Source organism: Toxorhynchites rutilus, chromosome 3 (assembly GCF_029784135.1).
Source record: "Toxorhynchites rutilus septentrionalis strain SRP chromosome 3, ASM2978413v1, whole genome shotgun sequence".
Classification (NCBI taxonomy): Eukaryota; Metazoa; Arthropoda; class Insecta; order Diptera; family Culicidae; genus Toxorhynchites; species Toxorhynchites rutilus.
In genome coordinates this window covers 301,225,838-301,251,141 of record NC_073746.1, presented here as the reverse complement: position 1 = coordinate 301,251,141, position 25,304 = coordinate 301,225,838, and the positions used below count along the sequence as shown (strand labels likewise).

At 38.6% G+C, this 25,304-nt stretch overlaps 2 protein-coding genes and 1 pseudogene across 2 annotated transcripts in view; 1 reads left to right on the top strand and 2 right to left on the bottom strand.

Moving 5' to 3' along the window:
* Positions 1-25,304, bottom strand: part of LOC129776431 (latrophilin-like protein LAT-2) — a 200,159-nt gene that overhangs the window by 81,889 nt on the left and 92,966 nt on the right. The gene's annotated exons all lie outside the window — the stretch shown is intronic.
* Positions 10,871-21,142, bottom strand: LOC129774352 (uncharacterized). Its single transcript, XM_055778072.1, has 3 exons — positions 21,105-21,142; positions 19,772-20,997; positions 10,871-10,995 (listed from the first exon to the last, which is right to left on the bottom strand). Exons 1-3 carry the CDS (start codon positions 21,140-21,142, stop codon positions 10,871-10,873), a joined length of 1,389 nt encoding a protein of 462 aa, XP_055634047.1.
* LOC129780821 (U4 spliceosomal RNA) lies at positions 12,662-12,825 on the top strand (annotated as a pseudogene).

The window sequence follows — 25,304 nt, the reverse complement described above, 5'->3', positions numbered from 1 at the left end:
TAGGTATAGCTTCAATTTATGAACGTGTTATTGCTCGGATTTCCGGTGTTGAAGCATTGAAACGGGACGGTCCATAAAACAAAATGCGCTGTTGAGCAACTTTGGTTGTTGTCCGACTTCGCATTAAATTTTGGGCTTGTCGTGTGGAGTGTTGGTGATTTGCTGTAGGTATTGTCAGGTTGTGATGGATATTATTGTCATTAATAACGCTGTGAATAAATTTTACAGTCTGTAATTCGCGCAGTCCAATAAGAGGCAGTATACTATGAGAATCGTCAGAGTACAAGTCCGAAGTAGGATGAAGAATTGGTAGTCCTGTTCCTGTTGAATGATTGATATGAAATTTTAACCTACATTTAACTCTACTGTCATTATAAAACTGCGTATTCCATGATCCTGAAAAATTCAATTTGGCCGCCGCATTTGCTGAAACTCTTGATTTGAAGAATACACTACACTATGAACAACATAAATTCGAAAAGGTCGCCGCCACAAAATGGTCGACTATGTATTTTTTGCAATCCACTCAATATTAATATTGGTATCAAATGACTAATAGAATATAGTACAGAACGGACTCGATTATATACAGACTCGATTATATGTGATTCGATTATATACAATTTTGGATTCGATTATATTTAGTTTGTAAATTTTTTTTATATTTAAAATATGGCTTATTTCATGGAGAAATGTAACCTTTCAACGTTTAGGTGAAGTTTAAGTGGCTATTACATGTACAGTGGGGTAAAAATTGTGATTTTTGAAGATTTTGCTTGAATTTTCACCAGGAATTGTTTACATCGATATTGCAGCCAAAATGAGGAAGATAGAAGTTGAGCGTCAAAGAACAAATTGTGGAGTGGTTAGAGAACTTCATTTTAATTGATAGAAACAATCTAGTTTAATATAAAGTTTTAGGATAAAATTAATAATAACACATGAAAAATTAATAACTTTTAAGTGTTTCACTTCCAAAATGTTATTAAAATTCACTAATTTAGTTGTTCCACTACTATATCCTGTACTAAATTATCTCATCTTACAAATGAAAGCACCAGAATCGTCTTCCGTATCGTACTTTCTAATGTAAAGCCAGTTTGAAGCAACAGAGTCCGAAACAAAAAAAAAAGTTCTGTAACTCTGTCATTGTTGAAATTCGAACATATTTTTTTGATTTTTTTTCATCCAAAATATATATTTTTATTAAGGCTCATATGGCGTCAGCCTAACGGGGCCGGGAGTTCAATATTTCGACAATGTTTGCTTACAACTATGTTAATAATATGTAACCGATTACTCGCGGTTGGCTCGAGGTTAGTATTACAAGTGTTCTCATAATTGGTATGTCGCAGTTTTCGATGCTCTGTACGTGTGCCCGACACGGGATACTTTCTATTGGGATGCAGCTGACCATTAATCAGCAACGCCCCCATGGTCTGTACCCCATATCTAGCGTGGAGCGTCTTTCTCGACTCGAGGAATCCAGGATAGAATGGTCACTAGCCGGCGCAATCATCAGCTCGTGTAGAGTTGTCATAAGCGGTACAACCTTTGGCTCTTGTTGAATGATCAGTGGACTGCACAACCTTTGGCCCGTGTATCTGTAAAGAGTGTGTGTATGTATTGCCGCGACTAAGTAAAAGTTTATCGTTTGGATAGGAGGGATATGAAACGGGGACACAACGAAGGAAACATCATTAAACGTTGACATCGGCGTTTCTGAGGAATAGGTATAGATGAAGCAGAAGATCAGGATCACGGCTACCTAAGATATCCCGGACGGGGATATCCGATTGTCTGCCTTTTGCTCTCAGTGCTCTAGAGAGCTGAGAGCGAGCAGCATGGAACCGGATACACGACCAGACAACATGCTCGATGTCGTGGTAGCCATCGCCACAATCACAAAGATTGTTTGCTGCGAGCCCAATGCGATAGAGATGCGCGTTTAGGTTGTAGTGATTGGACATAAGCCGAGATATCACGCGAATGAAATCACGACCTACATTCAATCCCTTGAACCATGCACTCGTCGAGACCTTAGGGATAATCGTGTGTAACCAACGACCGAACTCATCTCCACTCCACATGCGCTGCCAACTTACGAGCGTATACTGACGAGGAATGTGGAAAAATTCATTATAAGCAATTTGCCTTTCAAAAAGTGTGCCTTCTGAAGCGCCCACCTTAGCTAGCGAGTCCGCTTTCTAATTCCCCGGAATCGAGCAATGAGAGGGAACCCATGCTAAGGTAATCTTGAATAATTTTTCGACCAAAACACTCAATAGTTGTCTTATTCTTGTTAGGAAATAAGATGAGCGTTTATCAACTTTCATTGAGCGGATTGCCTCTATTGAGCTGAGACTGTCTGAAAAAATAAAATAGTGGTCGATGGGCAATGTTTCAATGATCCCTAATGCGTAATATATCGCACCCAGTTCAGCGACATACACGGAACAAGGATCTTTGAGTTTGAAAGAGGCACTGGAATTTTCATTGAAGATGCCGAAGCCAGTGAACCCGTTTATGAATGAACCGTCAGTAAAGAACATTTTATCAGATCTAACTTTCCCATATTCTGCCGAAAATATCGGCGGAATAGAATCGGAGCGTAGGTGATCTGGGATTCCATGGATTTTTTGTCGCATGGACAGATCAAAAATGACAGCTGATCGGAAGCAAAAACTGCCATATTCTAACACTGATAATATCGTTGTTTTGTACAACTGAATGAGGTCTCCTGGATGGGCACCCCACCATGTTCCGGTTATTGTTTGGAGAAAATTGATTCTTTGCTGGCATTTCTGTTTCAAATACGCAATGTGTCTCCCCCAGGTACACTTAGAATCAAAATATACACGGGTTCGTGCTTCCTAGAAAAAATGACCATTTCAGTTTTCTCCGTAGAGAATTCGATACCCAGCTTGTGGGCCCACGTGAACAGATTGTTCAGGGTATCTTGCAACGACTTTTGCAGAGCGACGGGATTAGTACCCGTGATGTAAATAACTCCATCGTCAGCAAGTTGTCTCAGCGTGCAGTCTCTAGTTAGACAATCATCCATATCATTGACGTAAAAACTGTACAAGAGGGGGCTTAGGCAGGAGCCTTGTGGTAGGCCCATAAAACTGTAACGAGAAGATTTCGAGCTGCCATGAGAGAAAAACATGTGCTTTTCTGACAGTAAATTGTACAGGAAATTATTGAGAATTGGTGAAAGTCCACGATTATGAAGCATCTCTGAGAGAATTTCCATGGAAACTGAATCAAATGCCCCTTTGATATCGAGAAAAACGGAAGCCATTTGTTCTTTGCGAGCAAATGCGATTTGGATTTCAGAAGATAGCAGCGCGAGACAATCATTTGTCCCTCTACCTCGGCGGAAGCCAAACTGCGTATTTGACAGCAAATTGTTCGTTTCGACCCACTTGTCCAATCGAAGTAGAATCATTTTCTCTAACAATTTACGAATACAGGATAACATTGCAATCGGCCTATACGAGTTGTGATCGCAAGTCGGCTTGTTGGGTTTCCGTATGGCTATCACTCTCACTTGTCTCCAGTCATGCAGACAAGTGAGAGTGATAGCCATACGGAAACCCAACAAGCCGGCTTGCGGTCATAATTCAAACATTTCGAACATATGTGTAGGAGGATTTCATCAAATATGATCGTCTACCACCTCCTGAGAGAATCTGGATGATTTTTTTTTTCATGTGAGAAAGGTGTTTCCTGACTTTAAGGGGATAAATCAAAAATCAAATTCTTCTTTTATTTTCAAAAAACAAAAAATACATGCAAAAAAAAACAAATAAAGAAAAAAATTGTTTTGACTCGTTTGTCCGGAGTGAAAAAGAAATCAATACTCTGGATAATCGAGTCCGACCTGTAATAATAACTTGAAATGCTTATGCGGGTATTCTAGTGTAGAGACACGAATTTTGAACGTTTCTTCGAGCTAAGTAAAAATAAAACGAAAAATATTTTTACTATCCATTATATCATTATTTGTTCATCTATCTTTTAAAAATAAAACAAAAATTGAACGGAGAAAAATATCCATAAGTAGAATAGTTAAGAGCTGATGAAATGAGAGGGTTCAAAAAAAAAAGTTGTGCTATGGCGTACACGAATCTAGCCCTTCTGGTTATCTGAAACAAAAAAATCGAACAGATTCTGAATCAGTAAAGATGTCGCTATCGCATGAACCTCGGACAAGTCAAAAACATGTTTTTTGGCAAAATGGCGGCCGTTTGAAAAACAAAACGCGTTTTTAAACGTTTTTTCTTACGTTTCCCGATTTTTTTAAAATAGTAAAATTAAAAAAAATATTATTTTTTTATAGGTTCATGCGATAGAGGAATGTTTGCAGACTGTATCCATACAATTTCGACATTAATCGGTTCAGTAGAACTTGAGATATCGTGCACGTCAGTTTGAAAAATCTAAAGGGTGTGTCACATCAAATTGCATCACGGAAAAAACGCTGTAGAAATTTAATTTTTTTAATTATATCTTCAGCTTTCGCTTATAATCAGATAAGAGTGTACAGATCACGTTGGCAATGCTTCACTGTCAATTTTTCGTAAATTTGGAAAAATGTCGTCGAACGAAAAAGAGCGTCGTGAATTAATCCTGCGCACTCATTTCGAGAATCCGGAGTTGTCACATCGGGACATCGGTAAGATGCTGGGAATCTTCCAATCCACGGTCAGCAGAGTACTAAAACGATACTTCGAGAACTTAACCATCGACCGGAAGGTGAAGAACGGCAAAAATGGATGCTCCGTCAGTGAAAAAGATCACAAGCGCGTAGTTAAGCAGTTTAGACGTGATCCGAGAAGTTCGGTCCGGGATGTCGCCAATAAGCTGAATTTGTCAAGTTCATTCGTCCAGCGGACCAAGCAGCGGGAGGGCCTGCCTACATACAAGGTTCAGAAGGCTCCTAACCGCGACGAAAGGCAAAACATGGTGGGGAAGACGCGAGCCCGGAAGCTGTACACCGAAATGCTGACGAAGCCGCATTGCCTGGTAATGGACGACGAAACCTACGTCAAAGCGGACTTTCGTCAGCTGCCGGGCCTGTTGTTCTTCTCCGCAGAGGACAAATTCAGCGTTCCGGAGGAGATTCGCAAGCAGAAACTATCCAAGTTTGCCAAAAAGTACATGGTGTGGCAAGCGATCTGCTCTTGCGGAAAGCGGAGCGCCCCCTTCGTGATGACCGGCACGGTAAACGGGCAGGTTTACCTTAAGGAGTGCCTACAGAAGCGCTTACTACCACTATTGAAGCAGCACGAAGGCCCGACCATCTTCTGGCCGGATCTCGCTTCGTGCCGCTATTCAAAGGACGTGTTGGAGTGGTACGAAGCCAACGGGGTCACCTTCGTGCCAAAGGAAATGAACCCGCCCAACGCGCCGGAGCTTCGCCCAATAGAGAAATATTGGGCGATTATGAAGCAGGCCCTCCGGAAGAACCCAAAAGTTGTCAAATCGGAGGCGGACTTCAAGAGAAAATGAATTTCTGTTCAAAAAAAACTACAACCTGACGTTGTACAGAACCTTATGGACGGGGTAAAGAGGAAGGTGCGAGCATACGGGCTTGGGCTCGAAGTATGAATAAAAATAAAATGCCAAAATTTGTCTAATAGTTTTTATTTTACTGTCTAAAATTTTCAAAAGGATCGGTCTACTGGGCGAATTTCTACAGCGTTTTTTCCGTGATGTAATTTGATGTGACACACCCTTAACAGGTTATATACCGCATCAGTAAAAATAGCTCTAACTCGGTAGATAATATGATTTTCGATAAGTCATTTCTATATACCCATATTCTTGAATGCCTAAAATACAGAAATATGTAGGAATTTTTTTTTTATTTTTTTCAAATTTCTAGACTAGAATACTCCCTTAAGGGGGTATTCTAGTGTAGAGACACAAATTTCGGACGTTTTCTCGAGCTCCGTAAAAATAAAACAAAGAATATTTTTACCATCTAATATATCATTATTGATTTCATCTATATTTTAACGATAAAAAAAATTGAACGGTGAAAAAATATTCATAACTAGAGTAGTTAAGAGCTGATAAAGCAAGGGTGTTCAAAAAAAAGTTGTACCATGGCGTACACAATGCCAGCCCTTTTGGTTATCTGAAAAACAAAATTAAACAGATTCTGAATCAGTAAAGATGCCGCTATCGCATGAACCTCGGAAAAGTCTAAAACATCTCTTTTTGACAAAATGGCGGTCGTTTGAAAAACAAAATGCGGTATAGAACTTTTTTTCTTACGTTTAAAGTAAAATTTAAAAACATATTATTTTTTTAGAGGTTCATGCGATAGAGAGTTTCGTGTAGATCGTATTCATATAAATTCGACATGAATAGATTCGGTAGAACTTGAGATATCGAGTACGCCAGTTTGAAAAGACTAGTTTGGAGAAAAACGCGTTTGAAGTTCATATTATTCATATCATATTACGTCAGCTTATGAAGGGATCTATTGCGGACATTTCCCCGCAAACCGATATCAAAAATCTTGATTTGGCTCGGAGCTTTGAGCATAGAAGTGAAACAACTCAAATTCAAGTAGGTACCCGAAATGCCTGGGTATAAATTTGGCACTCAATTTTTTTTTGTTTTTTTCAAATTAAATGAATCGTCCTGAAATCACTGAAAACTGTATTTTTTGACATTTTCATACAAAATAGAAGTGAAGTACACTATCTTACGTAAATTAACTCAACTTTGACGAAAAAGCATGCAATTTTACAAAACAAAGAGGAACAAAAAAACGATTTTTTCAAGAAAAAGTGAACAAATTTCATCTCGATTTATTTCTAACTAAAAAAGTAAAACGAATCAAAAGCCTTTTCAAAAGTCGCAAGCGTAGTAATCAGTCTCGCAATCGGTGCAGGCGGAATGGGCCCATGGAATCATCAACATTATGTTTACATTTAGGTGCCAAATTACCCGCATACCGAATTTTCACTTTGGAATGAAATCTATGAAATTTGTGATTAAAATCTCGATATTCGATATCGAATTCGTTGAAGAACATCAATTTCTTGATCCAAATCAGCTTTAATATTTAAAATCGGCTCACTATTCGATTTTTAATAATTTTTCAAAAGTTGTACATGAAAAATTTTCGAGATTTCAAAAACAACAAAACTTGATTTTTTTTAAGAAAAACACAGATATTTTGGGTTTTTGGCATCTGACGTTTGTTACTACATGACTAGAACACTTTTTTTTATTCACCACCAGAGTGCGCCGGAGATCCGGATGGGTACCTAATTCCCCACGAGGTACCGAATTTGTACCAGTTCCTCTACTTTTTTTTTTCGATAAGTACTTTCTATGGTATATTCTTGAATGCCTAAACTACAGGAATTTGAAGGAAAAACAATTTTTTTTTCAAATTTCTAGACTAGAATACTGCCTTAACGCCCTGTTGACATAACTATTACATTGATATCACAATTGATTATGTGGAGTAACCCTTTAGTTATATCATCAGGGTATTGCGTATTTCAAGTTATTATTACAGAGTGTGCAAAATATGATTCGGCCGGTTATCCTTCTCCATACCGTGGGTTTACGCCGAATACAATGTGCCTCTAAATACGAACGGAACTTTTTTTTTTTTTTTTTTCTTTTATCTGTATTATAGTGATTTTCAACTCATTTGGCTAGTTCGTCACTTTTTACTTCCATTTTCGGAAGAATGTCGGGAGTGAGAATTGAACTCGTGACCTTTAGCGTGAGAGGCATGGATGTTACCACTACGCCAGATCGCCTCCACGTCGAACGGAACTAACTTTATACATATCCGGAATTCTTTAACACATTGAGCCCCGGATTGTTGTTGCTACGCTTTCCATTCAGTCCGCATCAATAATATTTACACAATATAATTGTCGGCCTTCGTTCCCAAAGATATTTATTGTATAAAAAAAAAGTTAGAAACTCAACTAGAAAGTAGTCATGTATAGTAAAACATCCGAAAACAAACCATTTTCTTTTTTATTTCCTTATTTTGTAACTACCAGTCCCAGTTATTAACGTTTTACTAACGAAAAGCTTTATTTCGGTCCCTAGGGGTTCAACGTGTTAGAAATGCCACCAATATTTCTCAAGATATGACTCATAGTAACTTTCTCTATTTTTTGACCCAATTTCACCCCCATCGACGGTACCTGAAATACATTCACCCGAATTCCAAACATCCGAATATAATAAATACCCGAATGCAACATTTACCCGCATACAACCTATACCCGAATGTAACATTTACCCGAATGCAACATTTTCCCGAAAGTAACATTTACAGTTATTAAAATGATTAAAATGACATTCATCCAAATCACTAGCTGTATGGCAAATATTGTATAGGATATTAAATAAGAAATGTTGGCGGTTTATTTGAACCCCTATGTGGTTTAACATAGGATCTATAGTGAAAAACGTTCTTTTTCGTTCATTTCACGCCATCCTCAAATGCTTCGAGATAACAATTTGTAAAAAATACAGAATGTGCATCTTACTACGGTGTATCAAGAAAAAATATTAAAAAAAAAGTTTCATGAAAAATTCAAGTGCTAAAAAAGTATTGAAATTTTAAATTATTTTTTTTTGGATTTAGAGATTCTACGGTTTTTCTAGATATGTGTGATTTTTTTCAGATATTTTTCAGTGTTGCGCGGTACAAAAAATATATTTTTTTATATTTCCAAAGAGTCTGGCTGGGTAAGGGAGTAAAAAGTCCCCCAGAAACCAAATCACCAGCTGTATGGAGAGTATTGTATAGGGTACTTGATGAAACATTTTAGCAGTAGTACCATATATTTGAGTTCTTAAATTGGTTCACCATAGGATCTATTGTAAAAAATGCACCTTTTCGTTTTTGTCACGCCATTCTCAATAGCTTTGAGACAAAAATACGAAAAAAATTCTGAAAGTACCTCTTACCAAGGTGTTTCTTGTGCTAAGAAAAATTGTGCCAGAAGTGCCACCACATTCCATGTAGAGAGTGTTTATTAGGGTGCCAATGAATATATGGGAAAAATCGACCCTAAAATTTCAAAAAGTTACCCTATACAAAATGTTCACCTCCTCGATAAAACACCCTATGCAAAATTTCAGCTCAATCGGTCTTAAGGAAGAGTGGCGCAAAGCGGTCAAAGTTTGAGTTTTTTGAAAACCGAAAAATAACCAAAATCGAGGTTTCCGAAAAAAAATTGATGCCAAATGTCTTAAAATTGCATTACTTGTCAAGATTTACTGTTATCCCGAAAAAACTTTTTTATCAAAAAAACTTTTTTTGTCGCTTGGTCGTTTTTACATTTGAAAAGTCGATTTTTGACAAAAAAGAAAAAAAAATTGAAAACCCCCATTTTCGGTGATCTTCCGTTTTTCAAAAAAAAACTCAAATTTTAACATCTGCGACACTAGTAAATGAAGACCGAATGAGCTGATATTTCGCATAGCTGATATTGATTTGCGCATATTATCGTGCAAATCAACATTTCGCGGCAAGATGAAAAATGCGAGATAGCTATTTTTATTGGCACCCAAAATCATACGTTTCGTCTCGTATTCCGAAAAAAATAGTCCCAGTCCCAGAGTGCCGATTTTTGACAACTTTTTTTTCTAGAGGACACTAGATCTCGACGTTTAATGCAATTTTAAGATATTTGGCATCGAACATTTTTTTCGAAAACTCCGATTTCTTTTCAATAAACTCAAACTTTGACCGCTCTGCGCCACTCTTCCTTAAGTCCAATTGGGCTGATATTTTGCATAGGGTGTTTTTTCGAGGTTGTGAACATATTTTATGGGGTAACTTTATAAATGTAGTGTATAGGTTAAAGTAACAAGTATGAATGAAGATAAAAAAAGACGCATAATTCTTTTGAGTTTAATATATCATACCATTATGTGTATTACAAACTATATTACAAATGACTCAAACGATGCTTCAATAATGTTTCCCTTGATTGGAAACAGATCTTTCCAACACGAAATAAACTATGGCATTATTTTAACTCCTATTGGATTAAAGCTCTGGCCTAGTTCCGTGTTCTATAATCCACTTTCTGCACTGTCTGATTGCATACCCTATAAATTAATGATTAAATGAATAATGCATCTCGAACGAGAGAACAGTTTCCTTTCGGCACTATACCAGTGCCAGCAGTAGCAGCACATTCCAAACGGGAACATAGTATGACCACACACCTGTTGAGTTCGTCTCGTATGACCCATTCCGTCGTTGGCCCGTAACCCAAGATAGCCCTGTCCACAGCTCAATCGTCGTAGACCGATAGAAAAACCACAATCGCATTCGAGCTGAAGGCAGGAGAGTACGTACGATCCCGCCACATAAATACCTGTCTGTGTTTGAATTTGGACTCCTGCCAGGAAATGACTTCAAGCGGAGAGAGAGAGAGTGTGTGTGCTTCCACAAGTGCGGATTCTCTAGTATCCATGAGAGCTCTTCCGAGTCCACCTCCTTCCACCTGTCACCCTATGGCAAACGCCTGTAGTGGGGGAGTTTGCGATTTGCTGACTCTGTCGTTTATTTGATATGACCACTTATCAAATGACTTCCCGGGTGGAAGTAGTCAAAATGTTAGCACAGTCACAAAGAAATAAAAGGGAATGTCGTACTGTTTAAACGGAATAGAATCAGGTGAATTTCCTGGATTGAAAATTTAATTTGAAATGATATGCGCAAATTTGTCAACCATCTCTGTTCACAGTTTTAATCTTCACAGCATGACTCACCATAAGTGGACTAATTGTTCGTTCTGGGTGACAGAATGAACCGGAGGTTTCTGCGCTTGACATTAGTTGGTTTTCCGTAGAATCACTCGAGATCGGATCGGTATTGAGGCGAGTTTTCCAGCTTCGTGCTGTGCTTATCCTGACCCTCCACATCGGTGTTTTCTTGGACATTGTTGCTCGGTGAAAGCAACGCGGACAATGGTCCCACTTAACACGGGAAGAGCAGGAAAATGTGTACATGGCAAAACGCCATGAACAACACAACACTGCGGAAAAGTGGCGAAGCTGCGGCAAAACGTGCAATATTTAGAAATATTGCACAGTCGAGAGCTCTTTCGCTCTCGTTCGCGCTCGCTTCGATTGCCGTGGGCGTTAAACCGGCGGAACAATGCCATTCAATGACAGACAGTGTTTGAGATCTCGAGTGCACTCAACTCAATGGGCAGGCCGTGAGGAAGGAGGCCTCGTGACCGGGGTGTCAGACCTTAACGGGAATGGTCTATTAAAGCGAGTGTTTGGCAAATAATGAAACCGACATTTATCGATTTTTTTATCCGTTCGAAGTGATTGTGGAATATACACTGCGTTTCATAACTAAAGAACCACTAAATTTTTCTGAGTTTCCAGAGATATGTAAGAAGTCGATTTAATTGAAGTATATAGTGTAGAATACAATAACTATTTTCATTTATAAGACTGGCCATTTCAACTTTATTATTGTATTCAGGCGCGAAACATTCAAAAAACTAAAACTCCAGTGTTTCTTAACTATAGAACCAGATGGAAAAACTCTCACTCCTTTACAAATTTAACGTCAATTTAACATGAATTACGATAAGTTTCTAATCCGTAGGTGATCTTTAGTTCTCAATCAGTTCAAATAACCCATTCAGGGTGGTTTCGGCCTAGCTGCGACATGTTGTAGTGTATATCTCGTTCTACGCAGAGGATACTGCTCGATTAGGCTCTTCAAATCACTCATACTGCTTGTGAGCTGCATCTACTATTCGTCCGATCTCTTCTCATAAGTTCCTGACAGAGTTATGATTTGATAAACAAGCTGACCAGTCCAGAATCTGAAGCCCCTATTCATTAAACCTTCTGGATTTTATGAATTGATGCCAAACCAAAATCAAATTGTTTTTAATGCAAAAACAGCAGTAAATGATTTTGAAGTACTTTGTTCCACTTCTGACTGTTCATTTGTGTTCTATCTAAACCAGGCCTTTTTGAGAAAATTCTCCCCAAACAATAAAGTTGAATTGGCCAGTCTTATAAATAAAGATAGTTATTGTATTCTACACTATATACTTCAATTCAACCGACTTCTTACATATCTCTGGAAACTCAGGAACAATGAGTGGCTCTATATTTGTGAAACGCAGTGTATTTGACGGTTAGCTTCACATCCGCCTTACTCGAGCGCAATCTTGGGGATATATTTGAAGAGCATAATGGAATGAATGGTAGCTGCATGAATATTCTCAACCTAGTGTTTACATTGTGACGAATCTCAGAAATGTGATTAACAACCTTTTGGGACACATTTATTTGGGAAAATTAATGAGTAAACATTTGGAGCTCATTCAATATATATTATTCAATATGTTGAATATTGTTGTTTACTTTGGCCAAACAAATGCATGGACCATATGTCCAAATGACCGAAATTAATTAGTTGATGTTTTTTCGTTCGTGTCGTTATAATGACTTAGCGAAGATATGAATAACTTCTAGCGTTTCTGACTTCGAATTACTCCGGATTTGAGATTCCGAATTCCAGATTTTCAAGCTACTTTGGTTTTTGTATTTTTACTAGTGATGAAACGGATAGTGTTTTGACCGGAATATTAAATTAATATGTGTCCACTTTAGCTTTGCGCAGTGGCGATATTGTAACTAATGAGTATATACCGAGGTGCGATTATTGCTAATTGAAAAACAATCCTATTTAACACGTTCGTCGCCCAAAGCGACGTTTTTGAGTTTCTTGCGGGGCCCAACTTGCGAATAAATTATTAAATGAAGATCAAACTTAGTTTGTAGACAACTTTTACAGTATCTAACAATATTTGTTATAATTTGAAGGCGATTTGACAACAGTAACACATGCCAAAGTCATATTACAGGTAAACTTCGATATAACGTACATTTCACTTTCAAAATTGTACGTTGTATCGAATTGTACGTTATATCGAAGCATAATAAAGTACTCACAAACGTAGTCTATAATACTTTATTGTGTTGCTGTTTTAGTACAGTTAATGAATAGCTTCAATCTGAAGACGAACCCAGCCTTTCTCATGATGTTTCCCTTCGTACTGTTGAGTAAAGCTTTATTCATTTAGAATCCGGAATCATAAAACCAGCTGTATTTCGGGATTGATTGAAGGTACAAAATTTGTTTTAACATCACAATACAGATAATTTATTGTTCTATCAGAAAAAAAAGGTTGAAAAAAATTTTCCTTTACATTTTGGAAATGTGTACGTTATATCGAGTGACGTTATATCGAGGGTACGTTCTAACGAGGGTACGTTATATCGAAGTTTCCCTGTATATGGGTTTTGCAAAAAACTGCAGTACAAAACATCCGTACTGTAAATTAATTGAAAGTATAGTATAAACATTAGAATAATCTGTTTATGATTTTATTATTTTTCTACATATCATCTAGTTACACTTAGGTACCTATTCTATAAATTCATTTCAAAAATCCTATTCAATTTGAATGAGGAAAGTATCACCCACATCTGAGTGACGGGGAAACTCGAACGAAAGTTTAATAGTGTACCACAAGTGTTTCTACAAGGAATTTAGAACAGTTTAATTCTGATAATGGTTTCATATTATTCTAAATAGATTTTTGTGAGTGTATTGAGATGATTCGAATACTGGCGGAGTAAGAGTAAGAGTTACATGCAATCAGCAATAAATTATTTTCATTAAGACTGAACTTAGATCTGCCTTCAGAGATGGCAGTCTGAGAGAGGGTACAAGTACTTCACTACAAATCGAAATTATTATTACGGCGACAAATTCACTAATTTGAAAACTCAACAACTGTTAGGCTTGGTGGAGAAGTGCGTTGGGCTTTTACATATTCGAGGCAATTCCACATGTTACTGCATCAAAAAAGTATTTGAATTAGGACGATACTGCACAAAGAACGCCGAACATACTTCGCATAAGAACATCTTTGAACTTTAACTACTTAAAAGAAAACCAAAATGATCTGATTGCAACCTTTCTAGTCCTGAGGTTCAGGTCAGACCATTTAGGTGTTCTCGAAACGTAAACAGACAGACAAAAATCATCTTACAAAAATATCTTGAGACGAATCTTCTGAGAATAACAGCTCATTGCGATGGAGCTAAATGAAACTTTGATGATATGAGTTGATGATAATTCAATTTCAATGATATTTTGACATGTCTGTGACTACTGATTTTTGATCACGTGTGAATGGTGTTTATATGCTATTGTGTTATAATTTATCTTTTGGCCATAAGAATTTTTTTTTAATATCCAGTATCCGTCCGGATAGCTAACGGATATCCGTTTCATCTCTAATTTTCATGCATTACGTTTTACGAGTTTGGCAACATGAAGCCGAGCATTGTATTGCTGTCGAATCACTTTTTCGAACCTCTGCCATTTTTTTCGCGCAGTGTTCGGCTTAACCACATCAATTGAGTTGCATGCCATTCCCCAGTGATGATATCGTTCATTCGTCGGGAATGCTCCATAATAAATTACACCGAACTGGTCTCGCATAACCAATACCGGGCAATCCACATGCCTTCTTCTCTTTGATTAACTGTAATGTATTCATTTTTATCACCCAGCACGATGCGATGAAGGAGTCAATTCCTTTTTTTATCATTTATCCGCTAACGAAAATGAGACGCTATACGTCCCATGGCTTTTAATTATGAAGAACTCAAGTTACTTGCTTCCAAATCATTCTCAACATATGTAATGGCTTGTGAATGGCTTGACGGAACTCCTTATGCTGAACCAAGATCTTCTTACAGTTGTCGGCCTGTTTGCTAATTTTTTCCGAATGAAGATCCTGTGAACATAAAGCTGGTCATTTTTCCCGGTATTGATATCGCATCCGCGTTCTCGCCTATACATATTGGAACATTTTCATCGTGTTCGATTTAGATTCAATTCAGTGAAAATAAAAACAAAGGATGGATTTGAAGTCGCAGTGTGCCGGTTCCATTTTATATATTAACACGATTAGTCACGACCGAGCGGGCTTCCGACAGTGCCTTGTGAACTGATAGTCCTCATGGGGCTCAATATGTGGACATCAATTTCTGATTCGGGATGACAGTGGTACAGTGTCGACGTCTGGTCGTGACTTTCAATTAGGGGTCATAATTTGGGTGCCAAACTCGTTAGTGTAATCTATATCAGATTAGAAGACACGAAGCCAGTGTTCAGGTGTTAGATTTGAATGGGGATTTTCACATCATGTTGTTTGATTACTTGAAGCACGTATTTCTGACTTTAGTTTAACCAATTGTCTCGGTTACCTTCTCAGGTTTCCTAAGGTAAATTATCCGCAGTCGCGATTGGATTTCGATAAAAATATGTGCGATAAATAATAGCATATATAGATGGACCAATAAATTTTACAGGTTTTCTTTTTCAGGATCCCTAAAGATAATCTACGCGGCAGTGACACATGAGATTTTCGGATTTTAGTTTTAGTTTAGATTACATAATCACATCACTTATATCAGTGAATCCTGATTCATACCTCCTCCCATTCACAACTGTCCATTCCTTGATACTTCTGGCCTTCGGGCGGCGATTATCATGCTAACATTCCTTCCCTTCCCCTGGTGACTGAAAGGACGTGACCGACGTCGTGATTGACCATTTAAAGTTCGAATCATCGAAACTTGCACAATAAGAATGATTTGCTAATCCCAAGCGTCATTCAGTGTGTTATTCGTGCAATTTTGCTGGTTCAGATCAATCACGGAGAGCAACTACGAATTGTACGGTCTATCCAAGCTCAAGCTCAAGCTCAAGCTCATGTGGAACAATTGAAAAGTTTTTTTGTGATTTCATCGGTGAATATCATACAAAATCGCCCGAGCATATTAACACAGGATATTTCTCTCTTTTCATTTATTATTATCAAGACTTTAAACTATAATTCATACTTTAAGTTTTAAATACTTACTACTTTTTAAATAGTTTTGAATACTTACCACTTTTTAAATTTTAAATACCGTCGATGGGGGTGAGAATGGGTCAAAAAATGTAGTTTTCGAACTTTTTGTTGAATAGCTATCGTAAATTAGAGTAAAACGCAATTCTGATTACGTTGATATATTCTCTAATGATGAACCTTCGAGCGTTCAGAGAATTGTTGGATAGTATGAATTTTTCGCTGAGCTGCGATCAAATGAAAGTTGACCCAATCTCCTTAGAGGGGGTGACAATGGGTCAAATGAATTATGTTTAGAAATCAATTTCACGATAATTTGACAACATGTAAGTGACATGTAAAAAAAGTTTCAATCCACCTAGAAGTGCGATGGGAATGTGTATATATGTCTTCTGTCGGGGGTATTTTTTCCCACTGAGCTGTGCTTCCCTAACATTCTAACTTCAAGATTAATGTGTCTGGGGGAATCCGCTTTGCAAATACATGCAAGCCGGGAGTATTTTTTGGTGTTGAGTACTTTTGTACTCGATTGTCGTTGTGCAGACTGGAATATGTTTCCCTAAAACGTACTTTAAACTGAGAGGCCTGGGAAAATCGTCATTTCAGATACTAGAGGTGAATGAACTTTTGCGGTTCGCGAACTACGTAAACATGAGATGTGTAATAATTTCAGAGGGGAATGTAAAATACAATGATTCTTCCGTTCACATATTTTAGTAGTCCTAGGCATCATATCAAACGAGAATTTATTTGTAACGAAGAACATAATCTATTACAAAAATTTCGATGCATTCTAAAAAAATATTCGAAGTGGTAAACAAGTGGAATATAATTGCGTAGTTCTACGTCGAAAATATGCGGTCATGTCCTAGATACAACCCTTACATTATTTTCTGGTGAACTTGGAACATGTGAGACGCTCTTTAGTAGCGACTTCACAGTAATTTGAAAAATGCCCCAAGTTGCTTATTTTGATTGTCCATATGCTTTCGATTATCGGCTTCAGCAATCCTAGAAAATGTGGCTTCTCCAGAGTTGTCGCTAAGGAAACGTTTTTCTCCCTATACGTGCGAAGAATTTGCCCCCAATTCCACTTCATAGATCTGAAAGAAACCACGTCTAGGGGCGGTGTAATAAGATAGAAATTGGAGAATTGTTACTAATTGTGAGTGTATTGGTGTATTTTTGCATGTACATTGCAACTTATTTGTATATCTTCAATTTTATGCTTTTCACCATTTTCTTCATGTGAGACATTCACTGGACATTTAATTCAAATCAATCGAACCTACAGCTACTGCCTCTGAAACGGTTTCTACCAGTAAAAACTTTAGGAGAGGTGGGAAGAATACGGACATGCTAAGAAGAATGAACTACGTGTCTTTGAAAATGTTTCTCTGAAAATAAATGTGGATTCTTGCACTTCAATATACCGTTATCGAACCAATCGGCCACATAATTTTGTGTATGTGTTTTGAATATTTTTTACTCGAAATAAAACATACCGAAAAGTAGAAGATTTTTCTCGATGCGGGTAAAGCGGACATATATTAGGGTATAAGCAGTGTTGAAAAAAATCATCTTCGCTAAGCTCAAATGCATAGATTTTCGGGCTAGCTTGCATCGAAAGCCAATATATTCTAAACGAAAATAAAAATGACAGATCCAGACAACCAATGAATATGAGCAAATGAACTTTTGTTCTTCAATATGTTTTGAAGTTTATTTTTTCACCCATTGTCATTTTCGTCTTGATTATTTAAGACGTCAGAATTGAATTTCATTTTAGCCAAATGAATATCAGCTGTTGTTTACTTTCAATCTGAGGCTGCAGTGTGCGGTTGGTTTTTATTTAGTTCGGACTTTTATTGTACTGCTGCTCAACCCACGCAGGCACAAGGAGGATTATGATATGTAATCCATTTGACCATCGAGTCTAGAAGCAATTGTTTATCAATTGCAAATCACTTGACGGTAGCTACAACCACTCGTTGTATCCGTTCTGCTTATTTATTTATTTATTAAAAGATACATTCATCTGACATAAGTCTTAATGAACTAGAGGGTTTAATATTATATGAGCCTAGAACCAGTAATACGTCGCTGGAAACAAGCTGCAGGTTCTCCAAACTCGAAAAGCTCCTCAACTGAAGAAAATGTGTGGATCATGCTCGTAACAGGCTCGTGTTGTCCATATGAAGTGCGGTGTGGGTCATGCCGCAACAGGTACGTTGACCGGAGAGATCTGCTTGGTGCACGCAGATTCAAGCGCGAGAGTAGGTAAAAGGAGTTGATTTCATTGGCCAAAATCTTTGCGACATAAGTTGCTTGTTGAATTTTCCGTCGGCGTTCTAATGTATCCATACTCAGCAAACGACATCTTTCAGCATACCGAGGCAAATTTGGAGGATCTCTCCAAGGAAGTTGCCTTAGGGCTCGACGAATGAAAGTTCTCTGGATACGTTCAATTCTGATGCTACATGACAGTTGGTACGGAATCCAAACCACAGACGCAGTCTCGACAATTGGTCGCACAAGTGAACAGTATAGTGCCTTTAGGCAGTACGGGTCGGAAAAATCCCTCGAAATCCTGGATATAAATCCTAGCTGTCGATTCGCCTTAGTGACTACCATTGATCGATGCAAATCAAACGAAAGCTTTGGGTGCAACGTTATCCCCAAGTCACTTACTTGTTCAACTCTCTCCAGTACAACATCATCAATCGAGTAGTCGAATGTGATCGGTGTCCATGTTCGATGAAAAGTCATTACTACACATTTAGATATACTGACAGAAAGTTTGTTCAAGCGGCACCAGTTAACAAAGAGATTCAACATTTCTTGAAGCCGAAGGCAATCTTCGATGTTCTTGACGACGATGTAAATTTTTAGGTCATCGGCATATATGAGCACACAACCACTTAGAAGGATAAGCGTCACGTCGTTGAAAAATATTATGAACAGCAATGGTCCTAAATTGCTGCCCTGAGGAACGCCCGATGTTGCGATGAATGGCGCAGAGGTACAAGATCCCAGCTTAACGCGGAGAGTTCGATTGAGCAGGTATGATTCGAGCCAATTCACTAGACTATCAGAGACTCCCAATCGAGACATTTTCCGCAGAAGGATACCATGATCGATGCGATCGAAGGCTGCTTTCAGGTCTGTGTAAACGGTATCCACTTGAACTTTGTTTTCCGAATGTGCAATACAAGTTGACGTAAATTCCAACAGATTCGATGACACAGAGCGCCCTGGCATAAAACCGTGTTGCGACGGAGAAATGTAGCTTTTAACATGAAAGAAGATAGCTTCTTTCACAATTATCTCAAATATTTTTGAAGCAACAGAAAGACTTGTTATACCCCGATAGTTTGTTACGTCTCGTTTGTCGCCCTTTTTATGAACAGGAAACATAAAGGAATGCTTCCAAATCTCGGGAAAAATTCCTTGATCCAACGATGCAGTAAAGATCCAGGCTAAGGGCTCAGCTAAAGCATCAACACAGCGGCAAAAAATTATTGCAGGTACACCGTCGGGACCCGGAGAGACCGATTTCTTTAATTTCTTAACGGCCTTAGTGACATCCGTAGAGCTAATCCCAAATAAGCGCAGATTAATGAGATTCTCTGGAACATTGATAGCTGCTTTTACAATTTCATCCGTATTCGCAGTCGCATTCGAAAAAACGGAACTGAAGTGATGAGAAAAAAGGTTGCATGATTCGAGCACAGATGTTGACTCCAAATTGCCCAGAAACACGGACTTTGGAATAGTCGATGATTTACGTTTGGAGTTCACAAAGTTCCAGAAACTTTTGGGATTTCGACGCAAATTGGTCTGAACACGCAAGACATACGACTTGTAGAGGGCTGAATTGAGCTTTCTATAGGAGTTGCAAGCACGATGAAAGTTGCGTTTAGTTTCAGTGGTTCGATATTGGCGGAGTTTACGCTGACAGGAATTTTTGTCGCGTCTCAAAAGTCGCAGTGGAGGAGAGCTCCAAACAGGAGAGGCAGCAGGTTTTCGTCTCGGAGTATTGTCATTAAGCCAATTGCAAATAATATGGCAAAATGTTGCAGCCATATCATTAACGTCATTTGTTGCCAGCCTACTGTTCCAGTCACAACTCTGCAGATAATCGTTGAGCATGGCAAAATCGATTTTGGAGTAGTCTAGCGGCTGTTGAATAGGGTCATATGATTCACAGTTAGCACGGTCCTCACAATCGGTTAGAGTTGGTAAGGAGAATAATAGCGGAGGATGATACAGATCAATAGGTAACAATGGGCATATCGCATCGTTCACAACAATATTGCAATTAGCATCACATACAACCAAATCCAGGATCCGACCCCGATAGTTGCGAACTGAGTTGTATTGCCGAAAGTGCAGGAAATTCAAACCATCAACTAGAGCAGCGCTGGCAGCAGACATCGTGGAAGCTTCCTGACTTAAGGCTTCGTCGTCAAGCAAATCCCATGTGATGTTAGGCTGATTATAGTCGCCACAAGCAAGAAGAAGATTACCATCAGGCATTATGTCACGTAGCTCATGCAGCGTAGATAGATGCGCATCAATAACACCTACATTCTGACTTCGATCGGGAGGTATATAAACGGCGCAAAGCATTAACCGCTTTTCACGAATACAGGCAGACACACAAACTTGTTCGAGATTATTGCCATGCATTGTGCGTACCTCAACAGATTTATGATGACTTGACACTGCAATAAGCACTCCTCCTAATGTAGTTTTGCGACTATTACGTGGACTACGGTCGCAACGAAAAACGTTAAAGTCGGTTCCAAAAAGTTGTAGCGAGTTGACACTGTCGTCAAGACCGGTTTCGATCAGGATAATGACCTCATAATTACAATCACAAATCGCTACGATGAGGTCATCGATTTTTGTTTTCAGACCGCGTACATTCTGGAAGTACATCCAGACATCATTTATGCTGGTGGTCACACGTCTGTTGACACGAGATGGTTCGAAGCGTTGCTCATGTTGACTGGAAGAGTTTGGAAATCTGAAGGGGGGAACATCGTCAGGCAGGATAGGTTGAAAATTACATCCATACTTGCCTAGACAAGCAAGTCGGAAGACCTCTTCTCTCACATCAGACACAGGGCCGGGGCGACTACGGCTGCATACATGGCTAATGGGCTCGACTGTGCTAAGTGGATAGGAGGCTTCCAAAATGCTTATTTGAGTGCGCCCCGGTGTCCATTCATCGGCTATGTTGTGGCTGAGATGGTTGCTGCTGGCTTGAATGTTTGGTTCACAGCAGATGGCCGCCGAAATTTTTGAGCCGAGTGGTCTTCGAATTCACGAAAAAGAACTCCTTCCGGCCACGATGACGGATCCAAGGCATTCGTCTTCAAAGCCGGATCAAGACCAACTTTGAAAGAGACGAAGCGCAAGTTGTTGGTGTCTGTTCCTTTGGCAACTAATTTCACGATTTCAGGTTCCGTTTCGATTTTCAGGTTTGCTTTAACCATTGCAGAGATTTGATCACTTGTCACATCTGGACGGATGCGTGATAAGTAGAGCCAGAATTTGGTCTCCGGTTGTACACAGATTGGTACCGAAACAACATTCTGACACAGCAGTTTCGAACCAGTCTGACACTCATATGTTTCAGGTATCGGAGAATCGGATCCCCGGAATCTCTTCGAAGGACGAGTTGGTTCACTTCTTGGTCAAGGGTTAACAACAGGGGACGGGATTGATGGATCAGGCATCGATGATAATTGCTTGATTTCCGTCTGCAGGTTGCTGATAGCTTCCGTCAGGGAAACCAAAGGTGATTTCTCATCGGCCAAGTTGGTGATCGAACGGAGATGCGAGTTCTCGAAAAGCTCTGCGCATTGATCACACATCCAAAACAGGTTCTTCCGATGTGAAGTGAAGTAACCCGTCAGGGCACGTGACACTCCAGAGCACTGCATGTGAAATAATTTGCCACAGTATCCACGGCAAACCACCACGGTATCAATGCCAGTTATTCCCGACAAGCATTTGGCACATGTTTTATCCATGCTGGCAGTTGAGCAGTTGCAACGCCTTAAAATATATTTCGGGCGGTTCCCAGCCGGTCGATAATGAAACAAAAGCACGAAGTTGATCGCTCCGGCAACGGCACGAAGGTGATGAATGAACCACAACAGCGCGATACAATTGAAGTGATACAAAACAATCTTAACAGTCAATTTGCACTCCAAATAACAACTTCATCAGGGATATTTTTAAACAGGATAGTCCAGACAATTAAAATTAGTAACTTGGTCAATTAAATTAAATTTTTAACTACACAAAACACGTTAAAAAGCAAACAAAAACAACAGTTAGCTTACACAAGCTGCTGTTTACACTTGTACACTATTGTTAACTAGCTGTCTAATTGTTGTTAAATGTAAATACCTCGACAAAAAATCGATGTAAGCCGATTAACCCGACATCAGACCCCGATTAACCCGACATTATGCCGAACGTGATGAATATCAATTTGTTGCTCTTGATATTCAAAGTATAAAAAATAGCGAAGTTATGAACTCCACTTAATGCCGCATTCATTAATTACAAGCAAATTTGTTCATGCATCAGCGGTATGAACAAAATGAACTCGTTTGTTATCGTCATCAATATAATGAGGGCAGGGTGTTTCAAGCTGAAAAAAATCATTTACACCGAAACAAAATTATATTCGTTACCCGTGGATATTCATTGATATTCTAAGACACTGGGTATAAGGTTTGTGTTATACGAAGCGTAGAATTTAATCGCTCGTGAAAGGAATAATTTTATTCAAGCAAGGTCTGATCTCATCACGAATGTCTGTTAAAACATTAAAAAATCGAATCAATCCACCTAGAAATTATATTGAGCTTTTCAGCAATAGAAACGGACAGACCCTCAACTATTTTGCTTTTGGCTCCAGTCAGCTTCTAGACGATCCACCTTCGGCGGTTATATATCCGTTTTTAGACGCAGGGCATTCCATAGGAATAGAATAAACAGACTTTTCACAGTCCATCTCACTCTCACTGGCAACTGTCCGTTTTGCCCCACCAGTATAATTATTTCAATAATTTAAATTTTCCACTCACAGATGAATTTATTTCCTGTACAACTGTACCACTACATTACAAATATTGCTTTGTCTAATGGCTTACGTGCGGCTCCTTGGTTCTGTGATTATGCATCTAAAGTTTTTATGTAAAATTTGTTTACTTTAAATAAACTTAATACGTGGTGGAATTAATCAAATCTTAAATGATTTGAAAAAGTTTCCATTACCTGAGGTGTGGATAATATGTGTATTGTCGTGTATTGTCTTTTATAAAACAAATAGAACCATTTCAGAGAAAAATATAAAATCAAATGATAGTGTGCAATCTTAGAAATGCAGTTTTTTCCGTGTCAAACTTCTATTATTTTTTTTCCTCTCCTTTTTATTCTTCTTTATCTTCTTCTTTTTCTTCTTCTCCTTCCTCTTATCTTTATAGAGGTTCCTCTTTTGAATCATAATAGTTGGTTAAAAATGAAAATATGCTAACGATGTAAAATAGTTGTTTACAGAAACAATGTTTCAATGTTTATTTTTTTCTCATTTCTTTTCTATAAAGCTATTTATTATGATAATTTACAAAAAGTTTGTAGCCAGTTTTGGGTTGCATCGATTTTTGAAGAAAAAAATCATCTTTCCCACAAGACAGCCAAGATTAATTGTGAAAAAATGAGGTTTACTAAGATGCCTAATTTTGAAATTCGATGACAAAGATAAAATAAAGAGAATAAATTAATCGAATTCAAATGTTTGTGTCAAAGCGGTATGCTTTATCCTTATGCAATGTTTGATGTATGGGTTCTGTATGTTTCCGCAGAATGATATCCTTTTTCCAGAAAACAAAAAAAAAACGAATTACTATGGTGAACAATTCAATAGTTTTCCATTCATTTTATTTCGATGCAATGAATTTCCATAATCAAATTTCTGCGAAGTGAAGCATACGAAGCACCGCTCAATCAGAGTCGGGATTGCATTGTCCACGTGGTCAGCAATAAAAAAAATTGTTGTCCACCAGCGATTTTCAACACAATTCGTTGGATCAGTATAAAGCTACAACATACAACAATACAACACTCGAGTCGAGTTCGATAGTTTTATACTCGCATCCACTTCCCAGAAAATAAAGTTCTATCCTTCCAATGAAATTCCAAGCGTAGAATGTAAGCGAAACATTTTCATTATTTTTCCCATCCGCTGTCAATCATCAACTCATGGTTTTTCTGGTTCAATTTCATGCAAATTCACTACATGCTCCGATTCGAAATGTTTCCTGCTCGAGGAATCATAGCATAGCATCACGAACTCTTTGATCTAGTGCTTTCAACGGGAATCAGTTTTGTTCTGACAAGATCAGCATCTTGAGCATCGTAACTTTTTAACCAGAACACAACAGAAACTTTGTCTGTCTGTCGGTGGCTTCACTGCCCTTAAACCATTATCCAACAAAGCAACTTGCCAACCGCAGAGCCAACACTCTGGAAAAATTCCATTCCCAGCTGTAGTAGAGAACTCAGAATGTGTAAATCTATCTTTTTCGTCTCCCCGGCAAAAATAAGCAGAAGTTGTGTGATCCCCCGCAATCGTCACAAAATGTGGGCAGAATTTGTTCAAGTGTATCGTAACAACTTGATATTGAACCATCGTCGGTGGATCCCAATGGGGGCAAGAGGTAGGGAGCTTGAATGACTGTTGACATTCAGTTCAGCAGTTCTACATGTCTCGGGAAATTGAACCCTTTCGGAATGTCGGTGCTCTATTGAGCAGTGTCTGACGCTAGAGTAAGTCCAGCGAAGAACTTTACGTTCAAGCGCTTTGGAGATGTAGCAGAATATGTATGTGGATTCCAAGCACTTGCCCCTGATATCACACAGTCGTATATCTCCCAGCTGGGAAAGCTGCTATTGTCTAACCAAAGGTCCCAAGAATTTTTATCCGAAGGGGAACCTTTTTTTGCTTCGATAATGTGGAACGAAGTGCTCTCAGCACTAATTTAGTAAAAACTTTCTCCGTAGACACCGAAAAGGGTGAAAAGCGCTCACTTCCCTGCACCACTGCTATGATATTAAAAATGCGTGATTAGCGAATTTGATATCGCACAAGAAGTCGTCGGTTGGAAGTTTTCTCACTCGCAGAAGAGAAACTTTATCCATTAATTTCCCAGTGGTGCCTTCCGCTATCAAGCAAGGGGGGTTGTGGTTCATACACTGTTTTTCGGTCATAGAATTGTTGGACGAAATCCTCACGAA

Coding starts and splice junctions, on each gene's coding strand:
- LOC129774352 (XM_055778072.1), bottom strand. CDS start 21,142: ATGTATGCAGCCGTAGTCGCCCCGGCCCTGTGTCTGAT. Junction 20,998..21,104: donor GCCCCGGCCCTGTGTCTGAT/GTGAGAGAAGAG, acceptor AAACTCTTCCAG/TCAACATGAGCAACGCTTCG. Junction 10,996..19,771: donor GAACTTTGTGAACTCCAAAC/GTAAATCATCGA, acceptor TCCCGTGTTAAG/TGGGACCATTGTCCGCGTTG.